At 56.6% G+C, this 13700-nt stretch overlaps 1 protein-coding gene across 2 annotated transcripts in view; it reads left to right on the top strand.

Annotated features, from left to right (window-relative positions):
- The window catches only part of KCNQ4 (potassium voltage-gated channel subfamily Q member 4), a 56541-nt gene that overhangs the window by 32442 nt on the left and 10399 nt on the right, over positions 1–13700 (top strand). Inside the window, exons 3-9 of one of the 2 annotated variants that reach the window (XM_081493900.1) lie at positions 19–145; positions 374–549; positions 1218–1343; positions 1710–1820; positions 1996–2091; positions 5247–5335; positions 6987–7148. In XM_081493900.1, coding sequence (XP_081350026.1) covers positions 19–145; positions 374–549; positions 1218–1343; positions 1710–1820; positions 1996–2091; positions 5247–5335; positions 6987–7148 — 887 coding nt within the window. The remainder of the gene's footprint in view (positions 1–18; positions 146–373; positions 550–1217; positions 1344–1709; positions 1821–1995; positions 2092–5246; positions 5336–6986; positions 7149–13700) is intronic. The other variant, XM_081493901.1, reaches the window with a different exon arrangement.

Genomic DNA, 13700 nt, shown 5'->3' with positions numbered 1-13700 from the left:
AGGCCCCTGGTCCCACAGGAATTCGTGATGATCGTGGTGTTTGGTCTGGAGTACATCATCCGCGTCTGGTCTGCTGGATGCTGCTGCCGCTACCGAGGATGGCAGGGCCGCTTCCGCTTTGCCAGAAAACCCTTCTGTGTCATCGGTAATGGTCCTATCCCTCCCGCGCCTGATCCTTGACCCCAAACCGCAGGGTTGACACCCTGACCCCAGGACCCTGGCTGCTGACACAGACTCAACGGACCTTCCCAGTCACCCCCTCGGGCCCCAGGAACCACATCCCCCCCCCCGCCCCCCGGCCTCGGGTCCAGGCACAGGGTAGGTGGGCTTTCCGGCGCTGGCCGTGACCTCGCCCCACTCCCCGCCTCTGCAGACTTCATCGTGTTCGTGGCCTCGGTGGCCGTCATCGCCGCGGGCACGCAGGGCAACATCTTTGCCACGTCCGCGCTGCGCAGCATGCGCTTCCTGCAGATCCTGCGCATGGTGCGCATGGACCGCCGCGGCGGCACGTGGAAGCTGCTGGGCTCGGTGGTCTACGCGCACAGCAAGGTGAGGCCGGGCGGGGACGGGGGTGAGGGAGAGGGGCGTGTCCGGGGCGGAGCTGGAGCGGCAGGGGGCGGGGCCTGGCGGAGCCGGGGGCGGAGTTGGGGATTTAGGGGTGACTAGGGACCCAGTGCTACTGAACTGAACTGAACTGAACTGAGGGGACCCAGCGCCAGCAAGCCCACCGGGGCTAGACGGGGCCGGGCAGGGGCGGGGTCAGGGGACGTTCAGAACCAGGCCAGGAGGCAGGGCCTGAGGGGCAGAAGCTTTTGGGTTTAGGGGTCTGCGCTTATAGCGAAGTGGTGACCTGTAGCGGGGTCTGAGGGTGGAGCTGCGATGGGACCGGATGTGGGGTCGGATGGAAGTCTGAAAGTGGGGGGCAGTGCAAGGTGGGCTCGTGGGCGAAGACCTGAGCCTGGAAACTGGAGGGTCAAGGGCAGGGCCGGGGCGGGGCGTGCTCTGAGGTTCTGTGAGGACCGGGATGTGCCCGAAAGGCGGGCAGGGTCTCCTGAAAGGGAGTTACTGAGAAACAAAGGCCGGCAGAGCGGCCACCAGGACTTCTGAGAGGTGGGTACTCTTAACCCGTTCAGAACACCTCCCATAGGCCATTCTGGGAGCCGTCCACCTCCCCACCTGTGCCGGGTGGGTGGTCTCATCCCTTGCTGCCCCCACAGGAGCTGATCACCGCCTGGTACATCGGGTTCCTGGTGCTCATCTTCGCCTCCTTCCTGGTCTATCTGGCCGAGAAGGACGCCAACTCCGACTTCTCTTCCTACGCCGACTCGCTCTGGTGGGGGACGGTGCGTGAGGGTCTGTGCAGGGCCGCCCTTCTCCCTGGGATCCTCCGCGGCCTGATCATTGTGACCCCGACTCCCATGACCAGCCCCTGTGTTAGTCCCCCAGCTTCCACCAGTGGACCAGCTTGTGCCCCCATCTAGTTCCCTACATCAAGCCCTTGGGACCTCTACCCCTCTCCCCATCGGCAAGGGGGAGGGGGAGAATTTGCTGATTAGGAACCAGCCCCTGTGACAAGTCCTTGTGACCAGTCCCTGTGGGCAACCATGGAGGCCCCCCTCATAATCAGGCTCCCACTTCCTTGTGCCCCAGCGATCTCCTGTGGGTGGACCCCCTGACTAGCCCTGCAGGTAATTTGTTTGTGTCCCCAGATTACACTGACAACCATCGGCTATGGTGACAAGACGCCACACACATGGCTGGGCAGGGTCCTGGCTGCTGGCTTCGCCTTACTGGGCATCTCCTTCTTTGCCTTGCCCGCCGTGAGTCCCCCTTCACTTAGGACGGCCCAGCCTAGGGGAGGGGGTCCTGGGGAGAGAGCCTGCTAAGCCCCTGTCCAGCATTTGCATGGTTGGGGGGGACACCTCAGATGGGCAGCAGTAGGGGTACCTTTAAAGCCTTTGGCTGTCCTGCCTCCAACCATGCCTATTGCCCTAGGGCATCCTCGGCTCTGGCTTTGCCCTGAAGGTGCAGGAGCAGCACCGACAGAAGCACTTTGAGAAGCGGAGGATGCCAGCAGCCAACCTCATCCAGGTACAGGAGCCCCAGGAAGCCCCTGAACTGAACTGGTGTGTCAGATCTGTATGCTGACCCTTGTGTCCCACTTCACAACTATGACTCCACTCAGAGAGAATTTTCTGGAGCCACATGCCAGGTTAGGGACAGAGCTAGGAGGCTGGCTAAGATTGTCAGAAACTTCTCCCTCTTCTGCATGCCCAGTTCAGAGCTAGCCAGAGCTGTCGCACTGCCCAGCTGCAGCCCCAACTCTGCATGGCCTGAAGTGGAGTAGAGACTGGACAAAAGATCCTAGGCCCCAGGGGGAGATCCAGTCCTGCCACCCATCAGCTGTGCAATCATCAGGAAGCCTGTTCTACTCCCAACACCTTAATTCATCCCACCAGCCTCCCCACAAATGAATGTTATAACTGCAACCAAGAAAACACCTTGAAAGAAAGAAATGGTTCTTTGAAGAGCATTTAGCTGGGGACTTGGCCTGATCTGACCTCGAAGGGAAACTCAGGGATGACTACCCTGGGAAACCGACACTTGAGCAGAGAGCTGGAGGATGGGTAGTTAACTAGGTGAAGAGGTGAAGGAGGGAGCCTTTGAGGTAAGGGAATGGCATGTGCAAAGGTCCTGTGGTGAAAGGGAGCAGGGTGTGTTTGATGAATGGGAAAGAATCTAGTGAGGCTGGAACAGAAAGCTCAAGTAGGAGTGAACAGTGGAAGGGTTTGGCTTAGTGGGTGAGGCCCAGATCTGAGGTCAGAGAGAGAAATTTAACATTTTCCTAAGAACAGTGAGGATCCATTGACAGGTATGAAGCAGGAGGAAGGGGTGATAATCATCAGATCTGTGTTTTGAAAAGTATTGAGTGGACTGGAGGGTGACCTGTGTGTGTGGAGAGACCAGAGAAGAGGCTCCAGCAACAGTCTGGGTGAGATGGGGTGGCAGGTGACTTGGACTAGGGTAGCAACAGATAAGATGGAAAGAAATGGGCAGATTCTGCATATTTAAGAGGTGAAATTAGTGGTATCAGGAGAGAGGGAAGGGAGACATCAGGGTGACTTCTAGGTTTCTGGCTTGCCCAACTAGAGGGATGACGACCCTCCTCACTAAAGGGTGACTAGACCTGGGGCATGAAGAGTGAGTTTGGCTGGAATGTGAAGAGTCTGCGGGGCCTCTGAACCCCTGGGTGGTTTTGGGGGTCTGTGGAGGAGGCAGCTGATGTAGTAGTGTGTAACTCTGGTGAGTAATGTGCTAGGCCTTGTGTGCAGACGGTCATGAAGCCCTGGGCGTGGAGGTGCTTGCCCAGCAGGCAGAGTAAAGAAGAAGAGAAGATGGTTTAGAGCTGAGCTTTAAGGAACCTGAGCATTTAGTGACTGGGAGGGCAGAGCTGAGCCAGCCAAGGAGGCAGAGAAGGAACACCCAGAGGGGTGGGAAAAAAGCAGGAGTATGTGGGCTCAGTTTCCCCAACTGTCTGAGGGATTCCCATGGGGCATGGGCTGAGGCAAGTGCTCTGAATTTTGGGGACTCTGTAACAGCCTTGTGCAAGAGGAAATCCTGCGAGAAATATCGGGCTGGCCAAAAAGTTCATTTGGGTTTTCCAGCCCGCAGAAAAACCCGAACGAACTTTTCAGCCAACCCAATAGTTCCAGGAACACTGGCACAGCTCACCTCTCCTGCTCTGACCTCCTCAGCTCAGGTCTGACTTAGCACCCCCTTATCTCTCCTTCTCAGGGTGGAACCCCCCTCCCATCTCTGCTATCTCCAGCCACCAGCCCAACCTTGCCTTCTCAGCATCCCTTGGGGCACAATGGCTGCTGTCCCCTGGGAACTGGCTTTCCAAGGGGCATTGTAGGGGCAGGTGGCTGGCACTGGCTGTGCCGAGAGACAGCTGGTATTGTGGTGCCCATAATTAATGAGACAGTTCTGGCAGCTGCTCCCCAGCCCAATCCAAGGGACTAGGCAAGCAGGAAGTAAAAATATTCCTGTCCTAGGAGGGTGCCTGGCCAGTGAGGTCAGCACTGGGCTGGCCCTTAAGGACAAGAGACATCTAAAGAAGGATCCAGTTCTGCTTCCTCCTGCCCAGCACCTGCCGTTGCTGATCACCCCACTCACCCCAAGTCCCTACTGGCTCTTCTCTTTATCTGGGGGGAGAGGGACAGTCCTTCCTCTTGTCTGACCCTCATCCCTTCTGCTGCAGAGGAGACCCAGCAACTTCATGGATGCTAAGGGGCTGGTAGTTGATGTTCTTTTCTCCCCTCCTCAATCCCATGGCCAGTGGCAGCCATCTGGGAAGAATGGGGTAGGGTTATTTTTAGTAATAATAATTCATTCAGTCAGTATTCATTCCCCAGACATTTCAGAGCACCCACCATGTGCCAGAGGATACAGTGCTGACCAAGACACAGTCTAAGGAGAGAGAAATACATTAACCAAATACACAATGAATAAATATATACCAGCTGTGGGAACCAGACATAACAGGAGTGTTTAACAGGAAAACTTGGTATTAAATGCCTACTATGTGCCATGCACTATGCTTGGCATTTAATAAACATTTCCCCATGTAGTCCTCACAGCCTTGTTGGATGCATGCTAAGTCACTTCCGTCATGTCCAACTCTTTGAGACCCTGTGGACTGTAGTCCGCCAGGCTTCTCTGTCTATGGGGATTCTCCAGGCAAGAATACTGGAGTGGGTAGCCATGCCCTCCTCCAGGGGATCTTCCTGACCCAGGGATCAAACCCAGTCTCTTATGTCTCCTGCATTGGCAGGCGGGTACTTTACCACTAGCGCCACCTGGGAAGCCCCCCACCACGCTGTTAGGCAAGTCGTACTGTGTCCATTTCACAGATGAGAAACTTAAGGCTCTGTGGCTATATTTAATCGTCCACACAAGTAGGTGGCAAAACTGGGATTGGAAACCCACTTCTACCTGATGGCAAAACCCCAGCTCTTAACTCCCCCACTCCAAGGCTTCTGGCTCTGAGGCTGACTGCTAGTCACCTTGGGAGTCTTTTCTCCCCAGGCCTCCTTCTGGCCTTGCTGGTGGCTATGGAGTTGGAACAAGCCTCTGGCTCTGAGTACCATTCAACTGGCCTGAGGCCAGGGTTCTTTTGGGGGCAGAGGGGCCTCTCCAATGCCTGGTCCTCCACCACCTCCTTCCTCTTTCTCCCACACCACCAGGCTGCATGGCGCCTCTACTCCACCGACGCGAGCCGGGCCTACCTGACGGCCACCTGGTACTACTATGACAGCATCCTCCCGTCCTTCAGGTAGGCCCTCCTGTGGGGGGACGGGGAGGTGGGTGGCTGACAGTAATGCCCCTGAGGACAGATGGCTGGGATACAGTCCTGGAGGCTGGGAAGGGAGTGATGGCTCCCATGGGAGCGTCTGGGACTGGCTCTGCAGAGCCTGTGTGACCCAGAGCCTGGAGGGTCCTCTCTCCCACTCTGTTTTGCCAGGGAAGACGGGAAAGTTGGACTCAGGGCTAAGCCCTGGTCCTGGCAGTCTACCTGCTCCCCCAGAGCAGTTGCCCCTTGGGGCAGAGCCCAGCCAGCTCGCTCCCCTCAGTCTGAGTTGGGGTCAGCGTTAGCCCTTGCAGTGGATAGAGACACTGTGGTGTGGGCAAGAACATATGTGGCAGAGTTAGGTACTAGCACCCACCTCAGCACCACCACACACGCCTGCTTTTACTGTACCAGGCAGCAGCCTTAGGGCCCAGAAGTGGGTTCGCCCCACTGGCCCAGGCTGGGTTAAGACTGCATGGGGGTGGCTCCACACAGGGGGTCATTAATAGCATCACCAAGGTTCATGTGTCCAGGTGCCTGACCACACCCTGGGGCAGGAATGAAGACCTTGGAGAGTGGCTCAGCCCTGAGGGCTGTGAGAGAGGCGGGGCCAGGCTGCAGTGCTCAGCGTTTCTGCCGGTGCCTTTTTTGCCTCATTAGTTCTCCAAGAGCGGCTGTTGCGTGATCCCACTCACCCCTACACCTGGCTGCCCCCTCCCTGTTTCCTCAGCCTTAGGGGGCTTCCCAGGGGAGGAGCAGGAGAGAAGGGTCTGGGAAGGGGGCCTCCCAGAATCACAGTGGCTCCCCCTGGTAGAGGCAAGTGCCCACCCCAAAGACAGGGGTGGTGGTTATATTATTAATAGAAAGAGCCCTTCTTTCTAGAAGCAGTCCTCAGGACTCAAGGCCAGGCCCTGGGGAGTGGGGCAGGGGCTAGTTTGTTAGAAATATTTGTGCGATGGGAAGGAATGATTTGGGGGAAATGGTCTTGGTCCTCTGGGAAGAGAGTCAGAGCTTGGTTGGGAAATTCTGGGTCCACTGATCCTTCTGTCCCCTGGACCTCAGTTTCCTCATCTATGCAATGGGAAGGCAAAGAGAGGCAAGATCTCTTTCTTGGGTCAGAGAAACAGGAGATGGCCTGGAGAGTTCAGAAGAAGCTGAGCCCTCAATCTAGTCTCTGAGAACCCAGCGTGAAGGCTGCAGAAGGAAGTGGGCTGCTGTATCACGTCTCCCTCCTCAGCCTGTTTCCCCTAAAATCCAGTCAGAACTGGAGGGCAGGATTTTGGGGCTGCTGCTGGCCTCCTGGCGGGCACGGCTCCACGTGCAGATGCTCCGCCTGCTGAGCAGAGAGTGAGGTGGATTTAAGATCCCCACCTTCCCCCTTGGGAGGGTGCCCCCTAGTGGTGCCCACCCAGCACAATCATACAGGGCATCCTTGAGGGTTTCCCAGGAGCTGAGAAGAGAGAGAGAGCAAGGGAGGCTACTTTTCCACTCCTGCCCCTACCCATGCGGGCCTGGTATGTTCGCTGGGCATCTCCAGACAGGCTGGGCCCCGGGGGAATCCGTCAGGAGCTCAGGGTTCTCAGGTGGGGGGCGGTGCCAGGGCCCTGCCTGCCGCTGACGGCGCCCTCTCCTGCAGAGAGCTGGCCCTCTTGTTTGAGCACGTGCAACGGGCCCGCAACGGGGGCCTACGGCCCCTGGAGGTACGGCGGGCGCCGGTACCCGACGGAGCGCCCTCCCGTTACCCGCCCGTTGCCACCTGCCACCGGCCGGGCAGCGCCTCCTTCTGCCCTGGGGAAAGGTAGGGGCCCCCCGGGGCTGCCACCTTCTCTTGCTTCTCCTCCTCCTCTTCCATTCTCTGTCTCATCCTCTCTCAGACCTGTCTCCAGCCACTGTGTGGGTGTCTGGGCCTGTTCTGGGGACTCCCAGGCCTTGTCAGGAGGCCTGGGCAGTTGTCATCGGATGGCCTGACAGGTACAGACTGATGGTCTCTCTGGAAAGGCCAGGTTGACTCACCATTTTGTCACCTGGGACTCCAGGGGCCTGAGTGGGGGAGCTGTCCACACCATCCTTTCCCATCACCTCCTCCATTCATTCCATTGTCCTCTTTCTTTCTCTGTTTCCATGTCCCCCTCACTCTCCCATCCCTGCACCCCCATCCCTCCCGGGAAGCTGGAGAGAGGAGGAGGCCGCTGGCCACAGGTGCTTACGGCTCAGGTAATCGTGGGCACCATACCGGCGTGTGAGGGCCGGGGCCCCACCTCCCCAGCATGTTCCTCTAGAAGGGGCTTGACACTGAACTCGCCTCTTGGGAATGAGATGCCAGCTGGAAAGAGAGCTCTGTGACTAAGAACTGCTGAAGGGCCTATGTAAACTCAACCAGTGACTAATGCTCTTGTCTTGTGCAAGCCTCGTCCACAGCTTTGCTAATCCCAGAGCCTCCTCCTGGGATTCTCCCACAATCCCTTTCTTTCTTATAGAAGGGCATTTTGCTGTCCTGACAATCTCTCTCCCCTTGACCTGCCTCTCCTCCAGCTTTTGCATCTTAAAAGAACAAAGAAAGAACAATGCTTACCTCCACATAAATGTTCATAAATAGTGGAATTTCAGGCATACTTGGATAAGGGAAGCCCACAAACTCACTGTATATTGGAAAGTGACTATTCCTACAGAGGTGTAGCTTTGAGGCCAAGGGTTCAATCCCCACCCGCCCCCGTCATCATCCCCTGTCCTCTGCCCATCAGTTTATTTCATCTTTGCGTATCACCCCTGAATCAGTCAGGTGGACATCTGGGCCTTGAGCCTCAGGTGTGATTCTGAGCCCCAGGCCCAGAACAAGGGAGGGGAAAAGAGGTGAACCACTCAGGGATCAGAAGGAGGAGATGCTGTGAAAGCCTGTGCTGCTTGGTGCTGTGTGTCCTTGAGAAATTCATCAAGCCACTCTGAGCCTCTGGGTTCTGGGCAGAAAATCAGCAATGTGAAGGCTGCTCAGGGGCTGCTCTGGGTTTCTGGGCTGAAAAGGCCCAGGGAACAGGGAAGAAGGGGTTCTGGTGCAGAGATTGCGGGGAGCAGAATCCTTTCCTGGTCTCAGCAAGGGCAGTTCTGGCTAGGGGCTGACTAGGAAGTGGGTAAAGAGGGAGACCCCTCCAGGTCTCTGGGAGGAGGGGAAGTGTGATTGGCCAGGCCAGGCTGGAGGTCGCTGGAAGAGGGTCCACGGTGCAGACCATGCATATTCTCTGTCACTATCTGAATGTCCCACAGTGTTATCCCTGCCCCGACCCAACCACAGCAGACAGGCAGAAGCTCAGAAGTTTTGGCATTTGAGCAACCCTGCCCACAGCCTAAGTCAGGGCTATTTGCAGCTTCAGTTCACTCTGGTCTCACTTTGCCTGAGTAGGAAGGTACTGGAAATGGAGATTATCCTGGACCCCAGCATCTGTACCACCTCCCATAGCTGCTCTGGGTCTCTGAGCCCCCCAAGGCCTAGGAACAGATGACCACTGAGGGCTCAGCCATCACTAACTCCCAGCCTGTGTGTGTCCACCCTGCAGTGTCTGTGTGGTTGGGGCTCATGGTGATGGTGGTGGAGTGTTCCTTATTCCCCAGACCCCAGGGGGCTGAACTGTGACTTCCAGGAGATTAGTGTGTGTGTGCTAAGTCACTTTAGTCATGTCCGACTCTTTGCGACCCCATGGATTGTAGCCCACTAGGCTTCTCTGTCCATGGGATTCCCCAGGCAAGAATGCTAGAGTGGGTTGCCATGCCCATCTCTGGGAGGATCTTCCTGACCTAGGGATCGAACCCATGTCTCTTATGTCTCCTCTATTGGCAGGTGGGTTCTTTACCACTAGTACCACCTGGGAAGTCCCCAAGGAGATCAGGCAGCAAACCAAATGGCCAGATCCTTAATCTTGGCTGTCTGGGCCCTGTGGGCTGGGTGCCCAAGACAGGACCACCCCCTAAACACACACACACACACACCTGGTTGGCCACAGCCTTAGTAGTACTTGTGGATGGACCCAGGCTGAACATGTTCCCAGGGTGACAAGGACTTCCTGAGGGGTGGCTGTGCCAGAGCCAGCACCTCTCTCTGTGAGTTTTGCAATGAGACGCTAAGACAGTGGTTTTCAGAGGATGGTCCCCAACTTCCTGTGTCGGCATCCCATGGGACATTTGTTCATCATGCAGAGATACCTGGACCTCTCCCCAAGCCACGGAATGAGCATCTCTAGAGAAGAGGCATGGAATTCTGCATATTTAACATGCTCCCCATGAGATCCTTATGCAAAGATGGAGAACCTCTACCTTCTAGGCATGTGGGCTAGAGGATGATTTGAGTGGGGAGTCCTTCTCTCCCATCAGCCACAGGAGGCTGGCCCCATCCTGGCAGCTCCCCATGCTCTGCCCACCTGCCTCCTTCCCACTAACCTCTGTTGTGTCTTGTTCTCCACTTTCCAGCCAGATGTTTAGTAATAAACGGAGTTTCTTTCGGATCCACGCCAGCTGGAGACCGAGGTACCCCCTCGCCTGCTCCTCCTGTTTCCGCTTCTCCTTGCCCCACCCAGTTCTGGGGCTGGAGACGGAGACAGGATGGGCCAAGGACAGGGTGCATGTGCCTGCCGCCTGCCGTCTGCCTTGGGGCCCTGATGAGCCCCTCGCCTTCCTGAGGATGCTTCTGCCAGGTCTGGGGACCTGGGCCTGGTCCCCAGTCTGTCAGGAGGGACACCTACAGGAGCCTTGGGATAAGTTCTGGCTCTGCGGCTGATGCTCCCCCTACCCCAGCCTCGCGTGATCTTGGCCAGATTGCTTTCCTTCTTTGGACCTCAGTTTCCCATCTGTGGAATGGGCAGATTGAACTAGAGGCTCTCGGAGGGTCCTTCCCACTCTGACTTTTTCCAGGCCTTTAGCTTCCTGGCTCCATACTGCCCACTGAGGTCCTAGCAGATGCCCGAAGGGGCTGGGGTTGGTGCCTCCTTCACCAACTCCAGAGTCCAGTTCTTTAGCTGCCTCACCACTACATTCCTTGGTAGCTGCCCTGTGCCAAGCCCTGCACTAGGAACACAGTGATGAATAAAACATGGTGCCTAGAGAGTTGCAAGGAGTAACTGCCATGCGGTGTGAGGAACAGAGCTCAAGGAGGAAGCAGAGGGTGGCGAATACCAAGGGGAGAGGGTGAGAGAGCTCGGCTGTTGGGCTGTTGCAGCCCGTCGTAGAGGTCGGGAGCTAAAGCTGGGTCACAAAAGCCCCGTGAGAACCTCATTCTGTTGGCACTGCCTGGCAGCTGGGGCTTAAGAGTCCTGAGCATCCCAAAGTGCCTCGGCAGCCTCGTGGATCAGGGGCATAAGGAGGAGAGGGGTGACAGAGCTCCTGGCTGCTCGACCCAGAAGCAGAGTTTCTTAGAAATGTGGCTCCGTTCTGAACCTGGCTGGGGGCCTTGGGCACAAGCCTTCTGTGCCTCCACTTCCTCAGATGTGAAATGAGCATGATACTAGGATCTGTTTCCACTCAAACTGTGCCTGGCTCAGAGGAAGTGCTAGATAAATGTTGGCCTCACGCGATTTACTGTTATGGTATGCGCTTGGAAACCACCGCTGGAGGGAACACACTGGAGGTTAAAGCCGAGGAAACTCTGGGTCAGCTGTCCCCCTTTGCAAGATTCCTTGGGCTCTGTGGGCATGGTGGGCAGGAAGGGCAAGACCAGGGCTGTTTCCACAGTCTCGAAGAGAGGGGCTGTATTCAGCATCAGAACAGGTAGGCTGCCTCCGACCCTCTGCGAGCCTGGTGTTTGGTGGGCAGATGGAATGCTTAAAGAAATCCCTGTGGAAGTGAGCACAGGGGTTGGGTCCAGCCAAGCAGTCAGAAGGCAGCCTGTGCCCTGAGCTTGCCCTCTCTTACAGGGATGCCCCAGTTAAGTTCACACACCTGTCCCCCAGCCACCAATGATGCTGAAATCACTGGCACCACTGACGTTTTGGACCAGAAAATTCCTTATTGTTGGAGGCTGTCCCATGCACTGTTCAGCATGATTAGCTGCATACTTGACCTCTACCTAGATGCTAGGAGCACCTCCCTCCCCGCCCCAGGGAGACAACCAAAAATGTCTCCAGCCAAATTCCCCTAGTGAGCAAAGTAACCCCCAGCTCAGAATTACTGCCAGAGACCCTCTCCTGTTGGCTCCTCCCAGAGAAAGAACACAGCCTCTGAAGTCACAGAAAACTGGGTTCCAGTCCTTGTTCCATGCAGAGGAGCTCTGTGACCTTGGAAGCTTAGGCACCTCCTTCCATATCTGTAAAATAGGAGTGGTAACTATGGAACCCACCACCCAGCGTGGCTGAGAGCCGAAAAGGCTCAGGCAGTCAGCCTGGACCTTGTGTGCTCTTCTGATGTCCACTGTGTGCCAGGTTTCTTTCCATTTTCTTTGAGCTTTTAGGCTCCAGAGAGGCTGACGTGAGCCATTTTCTGGGCCCTGCCCAAGGAGCTGGAATCCAGGGCCACTGCTGGGAAAACAGTGCCTTCTTATACTGAAAAGGAGCCCAGGGTCTCTGGCTGGCTGGAAAGTTACAAAATCCCACAAACCAGGCTAGAAGCTCCTTCAACCATCAGAGAATCAGGGCTGGAGAGAGACCTTTCAAGACCTCTAGGGCAAGCGCCCACACCCCTTCCTTCATGAGTCCTACTGAGTGCAAGCTCAGTATGGCTCACACACTTCTCATGACAGGGAGGTCAGCCCCTTTCCCCAGAACAGCGCTGGAGTGATGTGCCGGGCACAGAGATCCAGACTTCTGGGCCCTTGGCTGACTGTCAGGGCCTTCTCCGCCCCTCTCTCTTCCTCTGCCCCTTAAGGAGCGGAGGACAGAGGGGTTGGCCGCACGGCCTGGGTGGGGTGGTGGGTGCTTGCTAGCATGAGAAGAGCCTGAAGGAACTGCTCTGCAAAGGAAAGTTTGGGAGAGCCAACCTCAAACTTTGGTTGGAATCTTTGGTATGTGCTGAGGAAGCCCTGGGCCAGCCAACAGCATGATGGATTGCGGGGGCCGCCCCATCCTTCCCTTCTGACATCCTCAGGGCCCCCATCCTTGTCCTATTAGCTCTCCCCTCTGGGCAGAGGTCCCTACTCCTAAGGATGGCCCTACATACATCTCAGCTGCCTTCCCGATAGCGCCTTCCGGGGTCTCCCTCACCTCAGCGCCTTGCTCTATAGACTCCATCCCCCATGCCCGGGCATGGAGGACGCCGGTCCCCACTCAGCTCTGAAACTAGAATCTGTCTCCTGCTCAACCCTTGATCTGAAAGTCTCTGAGACCCGGTGACACAGTGTCCTCCCATGATCTCTGCCCCCCTCCCGCATCAGAATTCCTCTGAGACTGGCTGATGTTCTCCTGAACTGGGGCCCTGGACATTCGAGGTGCAAGGGCCCCAACCCTGTCTGAAGGGAGCCTTTCAAGTGGCAAACACAGCAGGGTGGTGGCGGTGACACCTCCAGGAGGTCTCTGGATGGGGATGTTGGCATAGGTCCCACTCAGACAGCGATGATGCGGTCCTTGAACCTCTTGGAGAGAGAGTTACTCTAGCAGGCACTGGGTACGCTGGGCCTGTCCTGGGGCACCCGAGGCCTCCCCTCACCTGTCTTCTTCCAAGATTTGGAGGATAGGTGAGGAGTTTGGGTATGGGAAGGGGAGTCTAAGCGCATACACAGATACATACACGTGTCTTCACATGTACACAGACATGTAGGTGGTGTTGAACTGCAGGCTCAGGAGGCAGTGGGAGGTCATGTGGGCAGGATGTCAGTCTGGGTGGACAGAGAAGAACAGGTTATAGACCTTCACTGGGTTGGGGATGGGGCCCACCAGGCATGGCCTGGGCATACATGTGGGCCCAGCAGCTAGACCCACAGGGCTAAGACCCTTACCAGGCCAGTACACTGCACACCTCCAGGGCTGCCATTCACACAGAAGTCTGAATGATGGAGACCTTTGGAATTTTGCAGTGCACTGCCTATACAACTGTACCAGGTCCTAAAGCCCTGACCTGTGGGGTCAGATGGCTCCAGCGATGGGCAAAGGAGGAAAATAGGTACACACACTGGCACCTGTGTGCATACAAGCACACACACTACATAGGTACACGCACATACCTTCAACTCCACACAGCTGGCCCACGTGTACAGAGAGGAGCTGGGGGCCTAACTCAGTGTGCATGGCCAGGTGAGCTTCTCCATTCCTCAGCAGCTTGTCTGTCCCCAGAGGGGTCTCTTGCCTCCACCCCCCACCCGCCTGGGCCAGGCCCAGCTCCCGGTCCTCTGTCTGTCTCTGACTCCCTTCTTGGGTTTCTGTCACTCTTTCCACTCTGACAT

The sequence above is a fragment of the Giraffa tippelskirchi genome, chromosome 5 (assembly GCF_054371585.1).
Source record: "Giraffa tippelskirchi isolate mGirTip1 chromosome 5, T2T-mGirTip1v1.2.pri, whole genome shotgun sequence".
Lineage (NCBI taxonomy): Eukaryota > Metazoa > Chordata > Mammalia > Artiodactyla > Giraffidae > Giraffa > Giraffa tippelskirchi.
The sequence above is the reverse complement of the archived record's forward strand: the minus strand, read 5'-3'. Positions and strand labels throughout refer to the sequence as shown.